This window comes from Salmo trutta, chromosome 5 (assembly GCF_901001165.1).
Source record: "Salmo trutta chromosome 5, fSalTru1.1, whole genome shotgun sequence".
NCBI classification, from domain to species: Eukaryota; Metazoa; Chordata; class Actinopteri; order Salmoniformes; family Salmonidae; genus Salmo; species Salmo trutta.
This window is the reverse complement of record NC_042961.1, coordinates 44756329-44776969: the sequence shown is the minus strand read 5'-3', so window position 1 is coordinate 44776969 and position 20641 is coordinate 44756329. Positions and strand designations below refer to the sequence as shown.

Genomic DNA, 20641 nt, shown 5'->3' with positions numbered 1-20641 from the left:
CTTGACCAAGAACACATTTTGGTGTCAAGTTGTCGCAAGTCAAAGATCATTAGATAGACTGCATCTGCATCGCAAAAGCACATCTTGGTTTGATGACAACATGAAAAATGATTTTGACTTGGCATTCTGGAAAAAAACTATTTCTGCATGATTTTGATTTGCAAATTGAAAGCAGTTATTCCCCTCAACGTGCTGGAAAGTTCCATGACTCTAGGGTTAGTTGTGTAGTTCTTCCCATAAAAGGAACGAAAAGAGAATGTCCCTTTGTCCGATGTCTTGTATACCTTGGACGTCTCCGTTGACGGGGGCCTTGTAGCGGGAGTGATCGCAGTTCTGGCGCGAGGCGTCGTCTACGGAGATGGCGCTGCCGTCTGGGTTGGAGTAAAATAGGAGGAGGGGCTGGAAGTGGCCTTTGATGCATTTGGTGGCCACGTCTTTCCACCGGGTCCCAATCTAGGATAGAGGAGGTGAGATATAGAGGTCAATAGTGTGTGTGTGTGTGCACACTTCTGGAAGGCTGTCTGTGTACCACACATACACACAAACTGGAATTTTCCCAATGTGACAAGAAGTCACCTTTGTCTTACTGGCAGCAACCAGTTTCCTCATCTCATTACCCTGAGAGGTCTTTACTACTTTTGAAGCTCCTGTATTTGATGAGCACCAGTTGCCAAAATCTACATTTAAAATTGAAGATCCCCAAACCCTAGCTCTGATCTGTGTACACCTTTCAGAAAACACTGCCTCGTTCAAAATGGTTGACACACTTCAAGCGGTTGGGCTCTAAGGAATACTCCGCTGCAAGTAATGTCGAATGCATTGTTAAAAATGAGACACATGGATAGCGCACAAATAAAACAAACAAATTGATTTTGACACAATGCTTTCTGTGACGTTCTTTGTACCGCTACCCCAAAACATGTAGTGACCATAGACCAGAAGAAGCGCAATTGGATCCAAGCTTGTCACTAACTGTTCAGAGATTAATTTTACTTTTCTAATTCCACACAAAACTCTGATTGGCCAAGGAGGCATTGTTGTACACTGCGAATGCACATTTTCCCTTTGTCCTGGATCTTAAGTGAAAAATATGCACTGAAGCGAAGTCTCACAATCACATTAGCTGAGCTAGGTGTGTGCCTCGCTAGAAAATGCCACAGAGGCAGACTGGAGGCTAACAGATGCTAGTGTGCTCCCTAATTAACCAAATGAACGAAGGGGGAGAGAGGAGCAGAAGGTAAGACACAGTGAAAGAGGAAGAGAGAGAACAAAGAGGGAAGAGAAAGAACAAGAAAGGAAAGCAAAATGAGGGGAAGAAAAAAGGATGGCGAAACAAAGGTTGGAAGAGGTCGCTTTGAGTTGACATTTTGATGGTGAACACTTATCCTTGCCTTGGACAAAACACAAAAAATATATATAAAGGAGAAACACTGAACCACTACTGCAACAATACATTAAATAAATAATGGAATGACAAGAATGATAGTCAACAAAACACAACCTGTAAAATATAAATATAGTGGAAGTTTTAAAAGCTATCCATAAACTGTAGGGCATGTCTGCTCGTCACTTGGTGTGAGGCAGTGAGAGAATGAGGAGCAATACAGCAGGTATATGGAGTGTTATTTAGCTGGCTAAAAGTGCTGTACTGTAGCCCTCCGTCCCAGTAGGGCTGAAGTGCACACACTGCATAAGCTGCTGATGGATTGACTCGGAGCCAGCCAGCCCCTGCACCGCAGCCCAGTCAAATGCACTGGACACACACACACCCACACACTGTGCCGTTCATTAGCACACTCACTTATGCACGCGCACACACAGTCATGCGCACGAAAAAGACCAATTCCAACCACGAGTCATTTCAATATATCCAAAAAGTCCACTAAACAGTGTATCTCAACTGTGGATGACTGATGATGCAATTAATTGCTTTAATAGTTACCATTGGGAAACCCTAGTACACTACTACTGTACAAGTGCTGCTGCTGTGTGTGCGCGTACACTTGAGTGTGTGTGTGTACTGGTGAACACGTGTGTGTACTTGTGAACGTGTGTGTCTCTCCCCCGCACAAAAATAATAATTAAAACTAACACCCTTGCCTTTCTTGAACTAACACTTATCCTTTCTTACTAGCTCTGACTTTGTTTATAGCTACTTTGAGGAAAAATGTACTAACTACGACTGTGATGTGTGGTTGTCTCACCTAGCTATCTTAAGATGAATGCACTATTTGTAAGTCACTCTGGACAAAAGTGTCTGCTAAACGACTAAAATGAAGGGGGAAAAAAGGTGTCCCACTGGGCACAGACGTCAGTTCAACGTCTAGTTTTGATTTACACTGAACAAAAATATACACGCAACATGTAAAGTGTTGGTCCCATGTTTCATGAACTAAAATAAAAAAAAACACAGAAATGTTCCATACGCACAAAAATATTATTTTTCAAAAATGTGCACAAATTTGTTTACATCCCTGATGGTGAGGATTTCCCCTTTGCCAAGATAATCCATCCACCTGACAGGTGTGGCATATCAAGAAGCTGATTAAACAGCATGATCATTACACAGGTGCACGTTGTGCTGGGGACAATTAAAGGCCACTTTAGTTTTGTGACACAACATAATGCCACAGATGTCTCAAGTTAAAGGAGCGTGCAATTGGCATTCTGACAGCAGGAATGTCGACCAGAGCTGTTGCCAGATAATTTAATGTTAATTTCTCTACCATAAGCCGCTTCCAACGTCGTTTTTGAGAATTTGGCAGTATGTCCAACCGGCCTCTCAAAACGCCGACAACAAGTATGTATGGGTGAGCAGTTTGCTGAAATCAACGTTGTGAACAGAGTGCTCCATGGTGGCGCCAGGGTTATGGGGCGGCAGGTAGCCTAGTGGTTAGAGCGTTGGACTAGTAACCGAAAGGTTGCAAGATCGAATCCCCGAGCTGACAAGGTGAAAATCTGTCGTTCTGCCCCTGAACAAGGCAGTTAAACCCAGCATGGTGGCGCCAGGGTTATGGGGCGGCAGGTAGCCTAGTGGTTAGAGCGTTAGACTAGTAACCGAAAGGTTGAAAGATCGAATCATTGAAAATAAGAATTTGTTCTTAACTGACTTGCCTAGTTAAATAAAGGTTAAAAAAAATAAATGGTATGGGCAGGCATAAGCTACAATTGCATAAGCGAACAATTGCATTTTATTGATGGCAATTTGAATGCACAAAAATACCGTGACGAGATCCTAAGGCCCATTGTGAGGACCATTTTTTTTAAGGTATCTGTGACCAACAGATGCATATTGGCGTCGGCTAATGGGATCCTAATAAATACATGTAAAAAAAAAAATCTGTATTCCCAGTCATGTGAAATCCATAGATTAGGGACTAATCAATTTATTTCAATTGACTGATTTCCTCATATGAACTGTAACTCAGTAAAAATCAATGAAATTGGTGCATGTTGGGTTTATATTTTTGTTCAGTATACATTTGGTTGAGTTTGGTGGAAAAAAAGACGAAATACCCTTACGTTGATTACTTTTTGCAACACCAATTAGTTTTCCATGTTGATTCAACATCATCGCCTTGATTTTTGGGGGGGTTTTTGCCCAGTGGGCGTGTGTGTGAGCGAGCCTCCTTGCGTTCATGCGCGTATGTGCGCGTGCTTGCTTGTGTACGTGTCTGTGTGGGTGGTGGTGGTGGTAGTGATTATAGCAGACTTTTCAACCCCGGGGGTGGTGAAGGGCGGTTGATGGGGCCCTTAGACGATAAAGACTGTGGCGATGGAGATAAGAGATGGAGCGGGGCGCTCCTTGCTCTCTCTTAAAACTGCCTGCTTTTATCGGTTCAGACAAGTACATTTATGCACTGCGCTTTGAGTTGATGCCTGGGGACAGTTTAGCTCCCTGTGGACTGCAGGTAGCCGATAGTATCTAAATCATTTTATGGAAACCGTTCCATTGATATCAGATTGTGGTTATAGTTTTATTTAAATAGTCAAAGAACTATTCAAGCCAGTTACCAACCTAACATTACTTTAGTTAGTCTTGTTATAAAACGTATGTGCGCACTAGTGCATGTGTGGTCTGAGCTTCATATCTCACCACAGCAAAAGACTCAGAGGCTATGAGGGCATTAGGTGTGGTATGTGTGTGTTTCTTACTTGCTTGGTGAGTGTGTATTTTGGTGTTCAAGACGCATCAACGTGCTCTCACCTCTTTGACGGTGGCATCGTCGAAGAAGACCCATTTGGCAGATTTGGTGTGGAAGGCGAAGGCACAGTAGTGGCGGCTGGAGTAACAGATCATCCCAACCAAGAGCAACTCTCCCTTTTTGGCGTGCTCGTCTGTCACCCGATAGAAGAGCTGCGGACACATACGCACATTTCAATTACTTTATTTGGATCAAATTAGATAGAAATTACCAAAATACACAAAAACAATCCCATGCTGCCCACGAGTAACCTTGCCTGATGACTTACGTTAGCTGCCGATCTAATGCCTAGGCTTTAGCTCAATGGACTAACACAGTCTTGCATTATGCAGCAGAACCGGGTTCGAACATTCTTAGTCACATATACAGCCCTTTGGCCAAAACTATCATGTTTGTCATCCACACGTTAGCATTTGGACAGTATAATTGCCCTTCAACTTGGACGGGTCTTTTTTGCATTGTACATTTCCACAAATCGAGCAGTTTCCATCAAGCTAGTTCAGGCAATTATCATTGTAACCACAGCCTCCCACCAGTTTGAATAGACCGCTGGATGAAGAGTTTGTGAAATAACCCGTTTTTCCCCACCGTATTTCCTGAATGGCCAGTTCTCTTTGGCTATGGGAGACAATGGATTCCTAGGAAGGGGGGGGAGGTTTTCTCCGACACCCAGTACAGTCACATGAATAGTGCGAGTATGAATCAAGACCTTTGTGGTACTTGGTGGGGATTCTACTAGACTAATCCAGTTCTGGAATGCACTCAAAACAAGGACAGGGGCAAAGAGGAATCTGTGGCTGTAGTCTAAGGGGGCTGTTGTGTAATACGTTGGGCCTGTTCTGTGAGAGTTTAGCTTAGGTTTGACACAGGTTTCACAGAAGCGCATTCTGTGCCTGTAGTCTTCAAGGGAGATGGAGTTGCGCAATATGTTGGGCCTGGTCTATAAGAGTTTGTTCTAAGTTTGTAGTAGGTTTAACCGAAGCTCATTCCGTTTCTGAAAAGAAAAAACATCTTGAAGGAACAGGAACAGTGTCAGCCAGAGTAGAGTGTTACAAATGAAACCTCCTGCATGCCCACGCCAAGGACACGCTGTACTCCAACACAATCCCAACTCACACATGTACAGAAAACACACGCCACATCTTCCACACACACAACCTTTCTCTGACTCGATCTCTCTCACACACACACTGTGCCTTTCCATCGTGGCACGGAGGAAGCGTTGACACGAGCTGGCCTGTGCAGCAGAGGCTTTTTGATCGGCGACGTGGGCCAACTGGGCATCGCACCGCGCACTGCTTACGCAACGCTCCGACATACAGAGGGATAAAGACCCACTTTATTTCCCACATATGCTCCACGGCACCAAAATAAACAGACCCCAACAGGATCAGGGCAAGGAATGGCAGCTGTGGAGGCTCCGACAAACAAACATACACACAAAAACACAAGACAGAAAGCAAATTGAGTAAAACCAGAATGCAGTGATTCCAAACATATTCTAAACAAAGTCACAACAGTATTGTTTTTCCTATTCTAGTGTTCACATAATTTTGGAGCGGAGGCAGACATTTTGTTTTGATGCAATCAGTGCCTTGGCCAATTTAATCAGACTACTTGAGTAATCTGTTTTAGTACGGGCTGACAGTCTTTTGATTATTGTGATTCTTGGAATAAGACGTTTTTTAATCGCGTGTGAAGGTTTTTGGCCATCTCAAACTTTCTTCACAGGTATTTGGCTTGTCCCCTCTTGTCCTCCATCAGAGATCCAACTTTGGATCTCCATCGTTTTGTGAGAAATTACACTGGTCACGCAAAACATTTATAAAAGTATTTATAAAGTATAAATAGCCCACACTTTAGATGAGACCATATAAAAAGAAGTAACTAATGGTTAGTAAATGGTTTATAATGACCTATATTAACACTAGAACCACCAACACGGTCAATCTGACCATTTTACATTCTGTAATTTTAATAAATTAATTTCAATAAAAACCTTGAACCAACCTGTCCCTGACTTTTCCTAAATGTGTGTTACACACTCTAGCAGTACTTTCAGAAAGATATCATAGAAGACTAAAACGTTTTGAACATTTCATCCTCAAAGCGGTCAAAATGACCATATGCATATTTAACAGTACAATAGCCGGACCTCGAGGAGTACCAATAGCCACCAGTCTAATAAATCACTAAGCCTATGAAGAAAATATCTGAAAATATCAGTAGCCTAAACACCTGTATAAGCGCCAAGCGTGTTTGTGAAAAGAGAAAATCAGCACAAACAATGGAATTATAATGAATATACAGTTGAAGTCGGAAGTTCAAATTCACTTAGGTTGGAGTCATTAAAACTTGTTTTTCAACCACTCCATAAATTTCTTGATAACAAACTATAGTTTTGGCATGTCGGTTAAGACATCTACTTTGTGCATGACACAAGTAATTTTTCCAACAATTGTTTACAGACAGATTATTTCACTGCATCACAATTCCAGTGGGTCAGAAGTTAACATACACTAAGTTTACTGTGCCTTTAAACAGCTTGGAAAATTCCAGAAAATGATGTCATGGCTTTAGAAGTTTTTGATAGGCTAATTGACATCATTTGAGTCAATTGGAGGTGCACCTATGGATGTATTTCAAGTCCTACCTTCAAACTCAGTGCCTCTGGGAAAATCAAAAGAAATCAGCCAAGACCTCAGAAAAAATTTTGTAGACCTCCACATGTCTGGTTCATCCTTGGGAGCAATTTCCAAATGCCTGAAAGTACCACGTTCATCTGCACAAAAACATTGTACGCAAGTATAAACACCATGGGACCACACAGCCATCATACCGCTCAGGAAGGAGAAGTGTTCTGTCTCCTAGAGATGAACGTACTTTGGTGCGAAAAGTGCAAATCAATCCCAGAACAACAGCAAAGGACCTTGTGAAGATGCTGAAGGAAACAGGTACAAAAGTATCTATATGCACAGTAAAACGAGTTCTATATCGACATAACCTGAAAGGCCGCTCAGCAAGGAAGAAGCCACTGCTCCAAAACCGCCATAAAAAAAACAGACTATGGTTTGCAACTGCATATGGGGACAAAGATCGTACTTTTTGGAGAAATGTCCTCTGGTTTGATGAAACAAAAATAAAACTGTTTGGCCATAATGACCATCGTTATGTTTGGAGGAAAAAGGGGTAGGCTTGCAAGCCGAAGAACACCATCCCAATCGTGAAGCACGGGGGTGGCAGCATCATGTTGTGGGGGTCCTTTGCTGCAGGAGGGACTGGTGCACTTCACAAAATAGATGGCATCATGAGGCAGGAAAATGATGTGGATATATTGAAGCAACATCTCAAGACATCAGTCAGGAAGTTAAAGCTTGGTCGCAAAATGGCTTAAGGACAACAAAGTCAAGGTATTGCAGTGGCCATCACAAAGCCCTGGCCTCAATCCTATAGAAAATTTGTGGGCAGAACTGAAAAAGAGTGGGCGATCAAGGAGGCCTACAAACCTGACTCAGTTACACCAGCTCTGTCAGGAGGAATGGGCCAAAATTCACCCAACTTATTGTGAGAAGCTTGTGGAAGGCTACCCAAAACATTTGACCCAAGTTAAACAATTTAAAGGCAATACCAACAAATACTAATTGAGTCCATGTAAACTTCTGATCCACTGGGAATGTGATGAAAGAAATAAAAGCTGAAATAAATCACTACTATTATTCTGACATTTCACATTCATAAAATAAAGTGGTGATCCTAACTGACCTAAGACAGGGAATTTCTACTAGGATTAAATGTCAGGAATTGTGAAAAACTGAGTTTAAATGTATTTGGCTAAGGTGTATGTAAACTTCCGACTTCAACTGTAAGTGTTGATATGACAGGGGTCAAAAATAGTCTATTGTCAGTTATTGGACAAATTATTTGTGGCCTCACTCGTGCTTACAGTATAGTGTGCGTCTTCACGCAACCATTGGATCTCATTTAGCTGTAATCCCTTGTCCTACAGTACCTTGCAAAAGTATTCATGCCCCTTAGCGTTTTTCCTATTTTGTTGCATTACAACCTGTAATTGAAATAGATTTTTATTTGGATTTCATGTAATGGACATACACAAAATAGTCCAAATTGGTGAAGTGAAATCAAAAAAATGTATTGTTTCAAAAAATTCTAAAAAAGAAAAAGTGGACAAGTTGTGCTTTTGTATTCATGCCCTTTGCTATGAAGTCCCTATATAAGATCTGGTGCAAACAATTACCTTCAGAAGTCACATAATTAGTTAAATAAAGTCTGCCTGTGTGCAATCTAGGTGTCACATGATCTCAGTACACACACACACACACACACACACACACACACACACACACACACCTGTTCTGAAAGGCACCAGAGTATGCAACACCACTAACCAAAAGGCACCACCAAGCAAGCAGCACCATGAAGACCAAGGAGCTCTCCAAACAGGTCAGGGACAAAGTTGTGGAGAAGTACAGTTCAGGGTTGGGTCATAAAAATATATCCGAAACGTTGAACATCCCACGGTGTACCATTAAACCCATTATTAAAAAATGTAAAGAGAACCTTACCTAAATTACCTAGAACCTGAAGTATCAGCTATTATGCTGCAAGGATTCTCTTAGAATGGTGATCTATGTATTCCAGAATTACACTGTACGGTCCGGTCCGTGTGGGGAACTCAACTTCTTGGTTTAAACTGAGCATTTTATTTTATTTTATTTATTATGTCTTTATTGTTCTTTTTTTCTGTTTATGTTTGTTTAAAATGTATGTATTGAGAGATGCAATGGGGGGGATGGGGTGAGAGAAGCGGGGAGAGGGAAACGGTGGGTGTGTGTGTACGTGCGTGCATACATACGGATATGTGTAAGCGAGTGCTGTTTTTTTTTTTTGCCTTGTCTTTGTTGTTGTTGTATCTCTTAATATGGGTGAAAATTGTGAAACTCCAATAAAAAAATACTGTTAAAAAAAAATGTAAAGAATATGGCACCACAACAAATCTGCCAAGAGAGGGCCGACCACCAAAACTAACAGACCAGGCAAGGAGGGCATTAATCAGAGAGGCAACAAAGAGACCAAAGATAACCCCTGAAGGAGCTGCAAAGCTCCACAGCGGAGATTGGAGTATCTGTCTATAGGACCACTTTAAGCCGTACACTCCACAGAGCTGGGCTTTATGGAAGAGTGTCCAGAAAAAAAAACATTGCTTAACAAAAAAAAAATAAGCAAACACGTTTGGTGTTCGCCAGAAGGCATGTCGGAGACTCCCCAAACATATGGAAGAAGGTACTCGGGTCAGATGGGACAAAAATTGAGCTTTTTGGCCATCAAGGAAAATGCTAATTCTGCCGCAAACCCAACACCTCTCATCATCCCAAGAACACTATCCCCACAGTAAAGCATGGTGGTGGCAGCATCATGCTGTGGGGATGTTTTTCCATCGGCAGGGACTGGGACTGGGAAACTGGTCAGAATTGAAGGAATGATGGATGGCGCTAAATACAGGGAAATTCTTAAGGGAAACCGGTTTCAGGCTTCCAGAGATTTGAGACTGGGATGGAGGTTCACCTTCCAGCAGGACAATGACCCCAAGCATACTGCTAAAGCAACACCCGAGTGGTTTAAGGGAAACATTTAAATGTCTTGTAATGGCCTAGTCAAAGCCCAGACCTCAATCCAATTGAGAATCTGTGGTACGACTTAAAGATTGATGTACACCAGCAGAACCCATTCAACTTGAAGGAGCTGGAGCAGTTTTGCCTTGAAGAATGGGCAAAAATCCCAGTGGCTAGATGTGCCAAGTTTATAGAGACATACCCCAAGAGACTTCCAGCTGCAAAAGGTGGCTCTACAAAGTATTGACTTTGGGTGGGTGAATAGTTATGCACGCTCATGTTCTGTTTTTTTGTCTTATTTCTTGTTTCACAATAAAAAATATTTTACATCTTCAAAGTGGTAGGCATGTTGTGCAAATTAAAATGATACAAACCCCCCCCCCCCCCCCCCCCCCCCCCAAATCCAACAAAATAGGAAAAATGCCAAGGGGGGTGAATACTTTCACAAGCCATTGTAACAGTCAGGACAAATCTTCATCGCTTTCACTTGATTGCAACACTTCCCACAAATAAGTCGCTTGCAGGAGCTGCAGCTGAAACAGGTGTTGTGGGTTCTGTTTTGAGTGCATCTGCCCACCTTGCAGTTTCTCCTCCCTGGGAGCTGTGCGCAATTTGGCTCGGGCAATGGCTCCCGTTGAATCCTTGCTGCTACCTTGGCCCGAAATGTCGCTCATGTAGCCCATGTGCCAGACTGATGATGAAGTCTTTCCTACTCATGGTGTTCATGCACAGCTTGAACAACACGTGTGATGATAGCAGCTAAGTCAAGCATGTGGTAGAACACCGCAACAGGCCAGCGGCGAGTTCCTTCTTTCACCTAGCCCAGCTGTGCCATCTTATCCGGAACATAATCCGGAACTCACTCACCTGCTGCCCGATATAGATCCTTTCTCAGATATGGAAAGCTATTCAGCATGAATCAGAATAATAATCATCAGAATGTCATGAACCATTTCATCACTGCCATCAGAGTCGTTTTCATTCAGATCTTGTAGCAACGCTAACGCAGCATGTGCCTCCATTCATCTTGGTCTTACCATTGTAAATGAGGCACACTCTCACTGTGTAGCCTACTCCAAGTAGAAGTAGAGTAAACTGATAAAACTGCTTGGATTCCAGTGGATTGATATAGGGTACACCGTTTTCAGATTATAATTACAATACATCAATACAATAGAATGGCCCGCCTTGTTCCTCATTCCCAATTGGTGATTAGGCCTACACAATTATGCATAGTTGTTTCTCCTCGCTCATCAACTCACCCATTTTCCCCAATCATACTATACTTCATTTATTTAATCTGCTGTTATATGTGTGAAATTAGTTTCGGTATAGGTTAGGTTCAGTTGAGGCAATAATCGGCATGATTATCAACTGAGCACGGCACATTCACCTATCGGAGAAGGAGCGGGAACCGGCCGATGGAAAACCATTCCAATGGTTGAAATTACATTCCTGAAATTACATTCCTTCCTAAAACTGGTTATAACTCCAGATAAAACTACACCTTATGGAATAGCAGGGACCGTGAAGACACACACACACACACACATAATAACATACGCACTATACACACACACGTACACATGGATTGTGTTGTAGATATGTGGTATTAGAGTAGTGGCCTAAGGGCACACACTTAATGTGTTGTAAAATCTGTTATGAAATGTAGTGTAAATGTTTTTAATTGTATAACTGCCTTAATTTTGCTGGACCAATGCTGCATTTTTTAATAGGGATCAATAATAAATACAAATAAAGTGTGTTATATAGACTTATTTAGCAAAAGACAAGGACGAGGGGGACATTAATTTAAAAATGGCAGAGTATTTAAACATTTAAATTTGTTTTGAGTCATTCTGATGCTCTCTGCCTTGCTAGTTTTAATGTACACTGAGTATATCAAACATTAGGAACACCTTCCTAATATTGAGTTGCACCGCCCCCCTTTTCCCTCAGAACAGCCTCAATTCGTCAGGGGCATGGACTCTACAAGGTGTCAAAGCGTTCCACAGGAATGCTGGCCCATGTTGACTCCAATGCTTTCCACAGTTGTGTCAAGTTGGCTGGATGTCCTTTGGGTGGTGGACCATTCTTGATACTGTTGAGCGTGAAAAACCCAGCTGTGTTGCAGTTCTTGACACAAACTGGTGCGCCTGGCACCTACTACCATGCCCTGTTCAAAGGTACTTTCCACATCGGAATGGCACACATCCACAATCGATGTCTCAATTGTCCCAATCCATGTCTCAATTGTCTCCTCCCCTTCATCTACCCTGATTGAAGTGGATTTAACAAGTGACATCAATAAGGGATCATAGCTTTCACCTGGATTCACCTGGTCAGTCTGTCATGGAAAGAGCAGGTGTTGTTAATGTTTTGTATACTCAGTGTACACAATCACAAAGAAATCCATTCATATTCCGTTTAGGAAGGTCATGAAAAACATGACACAAAGCAATTTATTTAAAAATAACAGAATAGCATGCTTTGAGTTTTATTATCTTTGCTTAGAAGCCAAGGCTATGGCTGCGCCATGCCAATCTGTGGCTGTGCCTTGCCAACGAAATCAACTTGTTCATTTAGCAGACATCCCAGGCCCTGCCCTACCATAGTCAACAAACATATTTTTACAGTAAAAACATGGAATATATATATATATAACAATGGAATATAGCAGAAGAAAATAAAGGACTGTTTTCCAAATGGCTATTGCTATTTGTCACCAGTAGCCTACTCACATGAGGAATACACAGAGCCACGGTTATTCCTGGAATAAAGTTATATTTTGAAACAGAGACCATCCGCGGAATTTGTAGAGCTGTTTGGCATGAATAGGTTCATTAGAAACCTTGGAATCTGCTCTTTCTGATAGGGTATAGCAATCATAATGTCTGGCCTGCATGGACTCTATAGGATGATATGGAAGAAGTGCTATTTGCTACTCTCAAGTGCAGGTCATCAGTCTCTTCATTCTCGATTTGACAATTGATAATATTGTCACCCATCAGACTATTGTCAATTTAATCTTGTCTTTAGGCAAAATGTAGTATTTTGTGTGTGAAATTATTTCAAATGTAGTTAGATGTAGAGTGGAAGGGCCAGCTTGGTAGGCAAGACTATCGCTTCTGGATCAATCAATACATTTTCTGACTGATTACATTTGAACATAATAAATGCATTCAATTGGCAAGTTATTATGGATTATTTATACAATTGAAATATCATCGTCAGAAAGACCATCATGGCCATTCTAGTAGTTATGGAATTCCGGTACTCTGAGTGTTAAATTGAGTAATGAATGGAGTAATGAATAAAAAAACGATTTACTAATCCCTTATAAATGCTTTGTTACGTGGAGTTGTTATAAAGCACCACCCAACTTTACATACACTGAGAGTCCAAAACATTAAGGACACCTGCTCTTTCCATGACATAGACTGACAAGGTGAATCCAGGTGAAAGCTATGATCATTTACTGATGCCACCTGTTAAATCCACTTCAATCAGTGTAGATGAAGGGGAGGAGACAGGTTAAAGAAGGATGTTTAAGCCTTGAGACAACTGAAGTGCCTTTGAACGGGGTATGGTAGTAGGTGTACTTTCATTGAACGAAACAAGAGTAGACCGACTGACATAGCGCTACCCTACTGAACTGAGCTTCGTAGTAATGTGCTTTTTGCCCCTGCTGGCTTGCTGTCCTTACCCCGGAAAGGTTGAGGTGTGGCCCCAGCGAGCGAATGACGTCCTCTGTGAGGTCCGACTGGTCCGAATCCCACACGAAACCGATGGTGACTATCTCTGGAGAGTTCATGAGGACGCGGCGGATCTTGATCCTCTGGCCACAGTTACTCTGATGACAGAGAGAGGGAAGAGACTTAACCAGGGGAGCAGAGCTAACTAACCAGCTTAACTAACTAAACTAAGCAAAGTAACTAGCCAACTAACTCAGTAACAAGAACCATAAATACAATTTCACAGTTGATCTTAGTTCTGTTGTCTTGCTAATGATTTTCCCCTTCTTAGTAGTTGTTTAGTATGATGGAGATGGAGGTGCATCCTGACTTGAGTTTTCCATTGACATGCATGACTTTCTTAATGCTTGATGGGGCAGCCACTTACCGGACAGTTACGGGAATCCCCGATGGTACTGGCTGCTTGCAGCAGCTCTCCAAATGACTCATCCCGCCTCTGATACACCTGTTGACTGAGAATGAAAGAGAGTGTGAGACAAGGAAAGAAAGGTAGAGAGAGACAAAGCTAGAAAGTACAAAAGTCACTCAGTAACCCTATGAGGAACATAGAGAAATGTGGTCTGTGTGACGTCAGTTTGAAAACAATAAGCATGGCTTACCAGAGGGCAGTGGTGGAGACATAATGCACTAGCTCAGTGAAGGGCAGGGGGTCGGAGGATGCCCCACAGCTACGACAGACAGACTGCAGAGGAGAGGGGAAGAGGAACACAATACAGACACATGGCCGTTAGCTAGGCGCCGCTTAGCCACTGCAAAGCACTAATTATCAAGTCAGCGTGTCATTTCGCGTGGGGTAGTCGTTTGGGGATGGTTATGGGGAAAATACTACTGTGGGCTGTTTGTGAAAACTGTGATGGGAGAGAGTGGAGTGTTTGTCAGAGTTTAGAGGAAAAGTGATGGGTGGGTTGTGGTTTGTGTTCGGTCTTCAGACTTAATCTATTGCCCCCTTAACTTCAGGCCTTTAGGTCCAAAGCATTGCTGGTTTTCAGCTTCAGTGTGAAGTTTCCATTAGTTACAGATCAATTAATAAACTACCAAGAAGAAAACAAAACCTGCAGTGCACGTGACCTCAAGGGTCAGATATCAGTTCCTCTGATCTATCATGTATTGTAGACCATGTTGTTTTTTACCCATCAAAGCAACCTTCCAGCTAGAGAGCTACTGGGTGTACAGGCTTTTGTTCCAACCCTACTGTAAAACACCTGATTCCACTAATCAAGGTCCTGTTGAGCAGCTGATTAACGGAGTCAGGTGTGTTAAAGCAGGGCTGGAAAAAATGTCTGCAAACCTACTTGCTCTCAGGGAGGAGAGTTGGCCACCACTGTATCACCATCAGAGTGGTCTGAAACATTGATGACAGGACAGCTCTGGGGTTTAGGGACATGGCATCAGAGATGAACATCATACCGGCTGGGCAGGGAGGGTGTGTGTGTAGGGGGAAATCCTTGGAGATCCTATGTGACATTGTTCGTCTTGTACTGCTACCGCTCACAGAGATCTGAGGAAAACCACCCTCTGCATTCCAGAGGAGTAGCCCCACTCTGGAGATGTGACGGATTGGGTAGCTCCCATCTCAGACAATGATCCATGTGCCTGCTGCTGCACCCCTGATGGATCTTTTTATTTTACCTTTATTTAAATAGGCAAGTCAGTTAAGAACAAATTCTTATTTACAATCACAGCCCACCAGGGAACAATGGGTTAACTGCCTTGTTCAGGGGCAGAATGACAGATTTTTACCTTGTCAGCTCGGGGATTCGATCCCGCAACCTTTCGGTTACTCGCTTACTCTAACCGCTAGGCTACCTGCCGCCCACAAATGGATGGAGTGTGTGCGTAATCCACGTGTCTGCAACTGGATATGGACCTGTGTGTGTGGGGGGGGTGCTGCCAGATGCTAGTGGTTTTCTCTAACCTGTTCATAGAGTGTCATGGCAAACTTCTGGTGTGTGATGCAGGACTTGGAGGTGCAGGCATCTGTCTCCTCAGGCACAATATGCAGGTGGATCCTCTCCAGAATATTCTCCTGTGGGAATATAGTATGCCGATAAGAAATGAGAATACACAGAGTACACCAAACATTAGGAACACCTACCTAGTATTGAGTTGCACCCCCTCCCCTCTGCACTCAGAACAACCTCAATTAGTCGGGGCATGGATTCTAACTCGAAAGCGTTCAACAAGGATGCTGGCCCATGTTGACTCCAATGCTTCCCACAGTTGTGTCAAGTTGGCTGGATATCTTTTTGGTGGTGGACCATCGTTGATACACACAGGAAATTGAGCGCAAAAAAACCAGCAGCGTTGTAGTTCGCCTGGTACCTAGAACCATACCTTGTTCAAAGGCACTTAAATGATTTATCTTGCCTAATCATCCTCTGAATGGCACACATACACAATCCATGTCTCAATTGTCTCAAGGCTTAAAAATCCTTCTTCAACCTGTCTCCTGCCCTTCATCTACACTGATTGAAGTGGATATAACAAGTGACATTAATAAGGGATCATAGCTTCAACCTGGTCAGTCTATGTTCTTAATGTTTTGTATACTCCGTGTATAGGGAATAGTAATCTCGGTTAAAACAGAACTAAAATATTGCGTAATTTGGTCAGATGCTTGAGTAGGTTATGGGGTAAGCGTGTTAGAAATGAAGATTTCTGGTTTGCGAAGTCCCCCACCCTCGCAAAAGGAAACTCTTAGCCGAAGCCAACCCTTATGATAATTTCACTTGTGTTTATCATTCGTGTGGGTACACCAGTTTTAGCACCGCCCTCGCCCAATCCTTATACATCTAAATAAAAACAATGCTGCTTGTCATCTTACGTATCCCATAGGACAGTGGTTCTCAATTCTGGCCCAGTGGGCCCAAGGGGGTGCTAATTTGGGCTTTTTGCCTGAGCACTACACACCCGATTAAAATAATCAAAGCTTGAATCAGCTGAGTAGTGCTAAGGCAAAAACAAAATATGGGAGAACCACTGTCATAGGATGGGACAGTACCAATTAGGTTTACGGAGATCTTTCCACGAGAGATTGAGACAATAGTTGTCAACAAATCACAATATATTCCATTAGCAAAGTTTGCTCGATCTTATCCATGGGAACATTCTAATTTCCAAATTGAAACTAGTAATCATCCCCCTCGATTACAATATTACGAATCACCAGCTTATTCTTTATCCCCAGCATGTATTACCCTCAACTCACCCTCAGCTATCAGCTTCTCTCCCCAATGTACCAGTACAGACAAGAAATACTTTCCCCCCTGATACATCAGTATGAGCCTGTATTGTTTTGTGACATTTAACAGCTAGGGAGTTATGCTGTTATGCTGTGCCTCACTACTGTAGTTAAGGAACCAGTCCGTGTGCAAGCACTTGAAACTCGCTCCTGTTGCTATGGAATCCCCATAGGTTTATGAAACATTCAGGCTGCTTTTAGACCTCCATAACCACACAGCCATTTATTCTGACACTGGCTAATTCGGCTCATAAATAAATCCAAGTCGTACTGCTAAAGCATTCTTTACAGAGCCTTGACTCGGTCTTTACTTTACGCATGTAAACCCAAGATTCCCATGGGAAAATCTAGATAAAGAGAGAGTCCCCGTATAACCTTGCCAAATCTTAACATACACACAGTAAAACGTTCATGCAACTTCACGCCCACGGATAAATAAACACAGAATGAAGTCAGTTGTTACAATGTTAGAATGGTTAAGATGACATGTCTGAGAAAGGACTAATAAAAGGGGGGGGGGGGAGGTTGTACACAGTATGCAGAAGCTCCTTTAACCATTCTACCTGATATCACGTCACCTCAGGTGTTCAAACATTTTTATTCTAGCTATGTAATTGAAACAGCATTGTTGCCACACTGAAAAAGGGGCATTGTTTACAGAACAAGAATTCAAACATTGAGTTTTTTGTTTTGTTTGGCGCCTGACCTTTCAACCACCACTTTGGATTTCATTGGATCGTGGTTCTTTGAAAATCATTGCTTATTCATAACAGACTCGGGTAGGGAATCTGAGGTCAATTTGACGTAAATGGCTCGTGTGACTGGTTCCCTGTGTTGCCGGGAAGCTCGGAGAGTGGGCATATTGGTTTATCGGTTTGGCTGGCCGCTCGTTTTCTCATCACCTCCTGTTCTTGAGAGAAAGAGACTTAATTTTCTCTGCTGTTTATCCTCCACTGTATAATGAGCTCTCCTGAATGAATGTCCTCCCCACTCAAGACCTGCTGCGCTAAACAGGAAATGATTATATGTCTGTGCTGACTCGGTTTAGAGCAATTACGCTACAGTGACAAACCTGATGCAGGCAGACAGAGAACATAATGTACTGTAGTGTAGCCTCACCTAAGCACTATAGCTAAAGGGCTAAAGAGGAACTAATTCATTAGCTAAGATGAAGTCTAAAACTAGCTGTAATGTACAGTAAAATTCCTAAAATCCTGGATGTTTCTTAGTTGGTGTTGAAGCGTCTGAACATCGTGCTCTCAGATGGTAATGACCTTTTCTCTGTTGGGTCTAGAATAAGTGTTAAAAAGAACAGGGTAACAAAGCATTACTATTACATAGTGGTGTAAACTACTTAAGTTAAAATACTACTTAAGTTGTTTTTTGGGTATCTGTACTTTACTATTTATATTTTTGACAACTTTACTTCACTACAATCCTGAAGAAAATTATGTACTTTTTACTCCATACATTTTCCCTGACACCCAAAAGTACTTGTTCCATTTTAAATGCTTAGCAGGGCAGGAAAATGTTCCAATTCACACACTTAGAGAACATCCCTGGTCCTCCCTACTGCCTCTGATCTGATGGACTCACTAAACACACTGGCTTCGTTTGTAAATGAGGTCTGAGTTTTGTTGTATGTCCCGGTTATCCTAATTTTTATCTTTTTAAGAATAATAATGATGCCGTCTGGTTTTCTTAATATAAAGGAATTTGAAAAGATTTATACTTTTGATTTTTAAGTATATTTTAGCAATTACATTTACTTTTGATACTTAAGTATATTTAACACCAAATACTTTTATACTTTTACTCAAGTAATATTTTACTGGGTGACTTTTACATTTACTTGAGTCATTTTCTATTAAGGTATCTTTACTTTTACTCAAGTATGGCAATTGGGTACTTTGTCCACCACTGTTATTACAGTAGGATAAATGTTTGGAAGTTAGCAAACTAAACACAAAATGTACTGAATAGCTATGGTCAAAGTGGCTCAGTCAGAGAGTTCAAAGACCACTTTAAACCACTCAGAGTGATGTTGCATAATACAGTGAGGAAACAGTTAAGGCCCAAAGATTGTGTTTGGGCTTACGTAACCCACCACCATGATATATTAGAGGCTGTGTCGAGGGGATTGATGGGAGAAGGGATATACCTCTTTCAGACGATGACCTCGCTTAAATGTTTGTTACAGCCCCCCCCCCTCAAGTGTCCCCAACACACTCACACAAACAAACATACACACACATTCCAATCTAGTCGCCTCTGCTCAAAGGCCCCCTGGATACCAGGGATCTGCCAGAAAGTCTGGTCAGTCACCAAAGGAACTTACGAAGCACTCGGCAGCATCGTCCATGAAGCCCAGCTGAAAGCGGTGCTCATCCTTAAAAGTCTCGGCCAGGGCGTGACGCAGGTTGTCTGAGGGCAGGGCGCGCTCCCGACTGTGCTGGAACTGGGAGAAGATGCCCTGCGGAACAGGAAAGGGGGATACCTAGTCAGTTGTACAACTGAATGCCTTCAACTGAAATGCGTCTTCCGCATTTAACCCAACCCCTCTGAATCAGAGAGGTGCGGGGGGGGCTGCCTTAATCGAAAGAAGTTAATTCATTAAATTCTGCAAAGGAAAACATTTACAAATAATTATTTATAGCAGTTCTCAAGGGACAACTAACTACTCCCTCAAAGCTCAATACCCCCAGTCTGAATGTGTGTTATCAACAAAATGCCAAATCAAATTATTGGTAATGCTATCAAACTAGCGGTAACGTGTCAGCACTGATAAAGTCCTACAAATATATATCTTTTTTTACATTTGGGATTGCTTGCAAGAACTAAGACTTGACGAAGGGCGCATACCTTCAACGCACAGAAGATGCATGAGTCTCCGAGACAGAAGTGTCCAGGAAGTTGCCTCAGACTGCGTCTGAAGATGTCCAAATGCCACAGTACCTGAACAGGGGATTGAAGAAAACATATTATTGTGAAAGTATTGTCATGTTCATGAAGATCCTCATATTACACACCGAACTTACATTATGACCCCAACTTTCCCAGCTAATCTTTCCTTTGATGAATGACAGGTTTTAAAAGGATTTATTTTAGAAAACACTTTCGGTTCTAAAGGTGACATTTGAAGGCTGGTTAATAATTTGAACAATAATAACAACTTCACGTTGCGACCTGACCTCAAACATTGTCGACTGTGGATTTAGGGCCAGTGATGTCCTTCCTTGGTAGATGGTGCTTAGAGGGGCTGGGTGGTTGTGTCAGGCCATGAGGACAACATGGCCTGGGGCGGCAGGTAGCCTAGTGGTTAGAGCGTTGGACTAGTAACCGAAAAGGTTTCAAAATCGAATCCGAGAGCTGACAAGGTAAAAATCTTTCGTTCTGCCCCTGAACAAGGCAGTTAACCCACTGTTCCTAGGCCGTCATTGAAAATAAGAATTTGTTCTTAACTGACTTGCCTAGTTAAATAAAAGGGGATTTAAAAAAAAAGAGGAGAGGGAAAGGAAAGAAAGGGGGGGGGGTTCTGTTCCTTGGAAACAAAGCCCTGGGTGGCGGACGTCTTCATCCAGCTCAGCCATGTCTCGCCCTCTGAGTCACGGCCTGGAACAGTCCGCCAAATGCCTTCCCACGAGGCAAAAACAACCTTTCAGTAACTTGCCGGGAAGTACTGAAGCATTTAGAGAGTGACTAAGCTATTGGCTTTGAGGTTGTAAAGTAATGTTGGTGGTGGTAAATATTTTTGGTCTGGAGGGAGATGCTGTCTATTCCTTTATTATGAATAAGCAAAGCTAACATGAG

The 20641-nt window shown here is 42.4% G+C and overlaps 1 protein-coding gene across 2 annotated transcripts in view; it reads right to left on the bottom strand.

Annotated features, from left to right (window-relative positions):
* The window catches only part of LOC115194255 (inactive ubiquitin carboxyl-terminal hydrolase 53-like), a 65259-nt gene that overhangs the window by 24319 nt on the left and 20299 nt on the right, over positions 1 to 20641 (bottom strand). For both annotated transcript variants that reach the window (XM_029753784.1, XM_029753785.1), the window contains exons 3-10: positions 19694 to 19786; positions 19170 to 19304; positions 15506 to 15616; positions 14190 to 14272; positions 13958 to 14042; positions 13542 to 13688; positions 4208 to 4357; positions 285 to 453 (exon numbers count right to left, since the gene is read on the bottom strand). In XM_029753784.1, coding sequence (XP_029609644.1) covers positions 285 to 453; positions 4208 to 4357; positions 13542 to 13688; positions 13958 to 14042; positions 14190 to 14272; positions 15506 to 15616; positions 19170 to 19304; positions 19694 to 19786 — 973 coding nt within the window. The remainder of the gene's footprint in view (positions 1 to 284; positions 454 to 4207; positions 4358 to 13541; positions 13689 to 13957; positions 14043 to 14189; positions 14273 to 15505; positions 15617 to 19169; positions 19305 to 19693; positions 19787 to 20641) is intronic.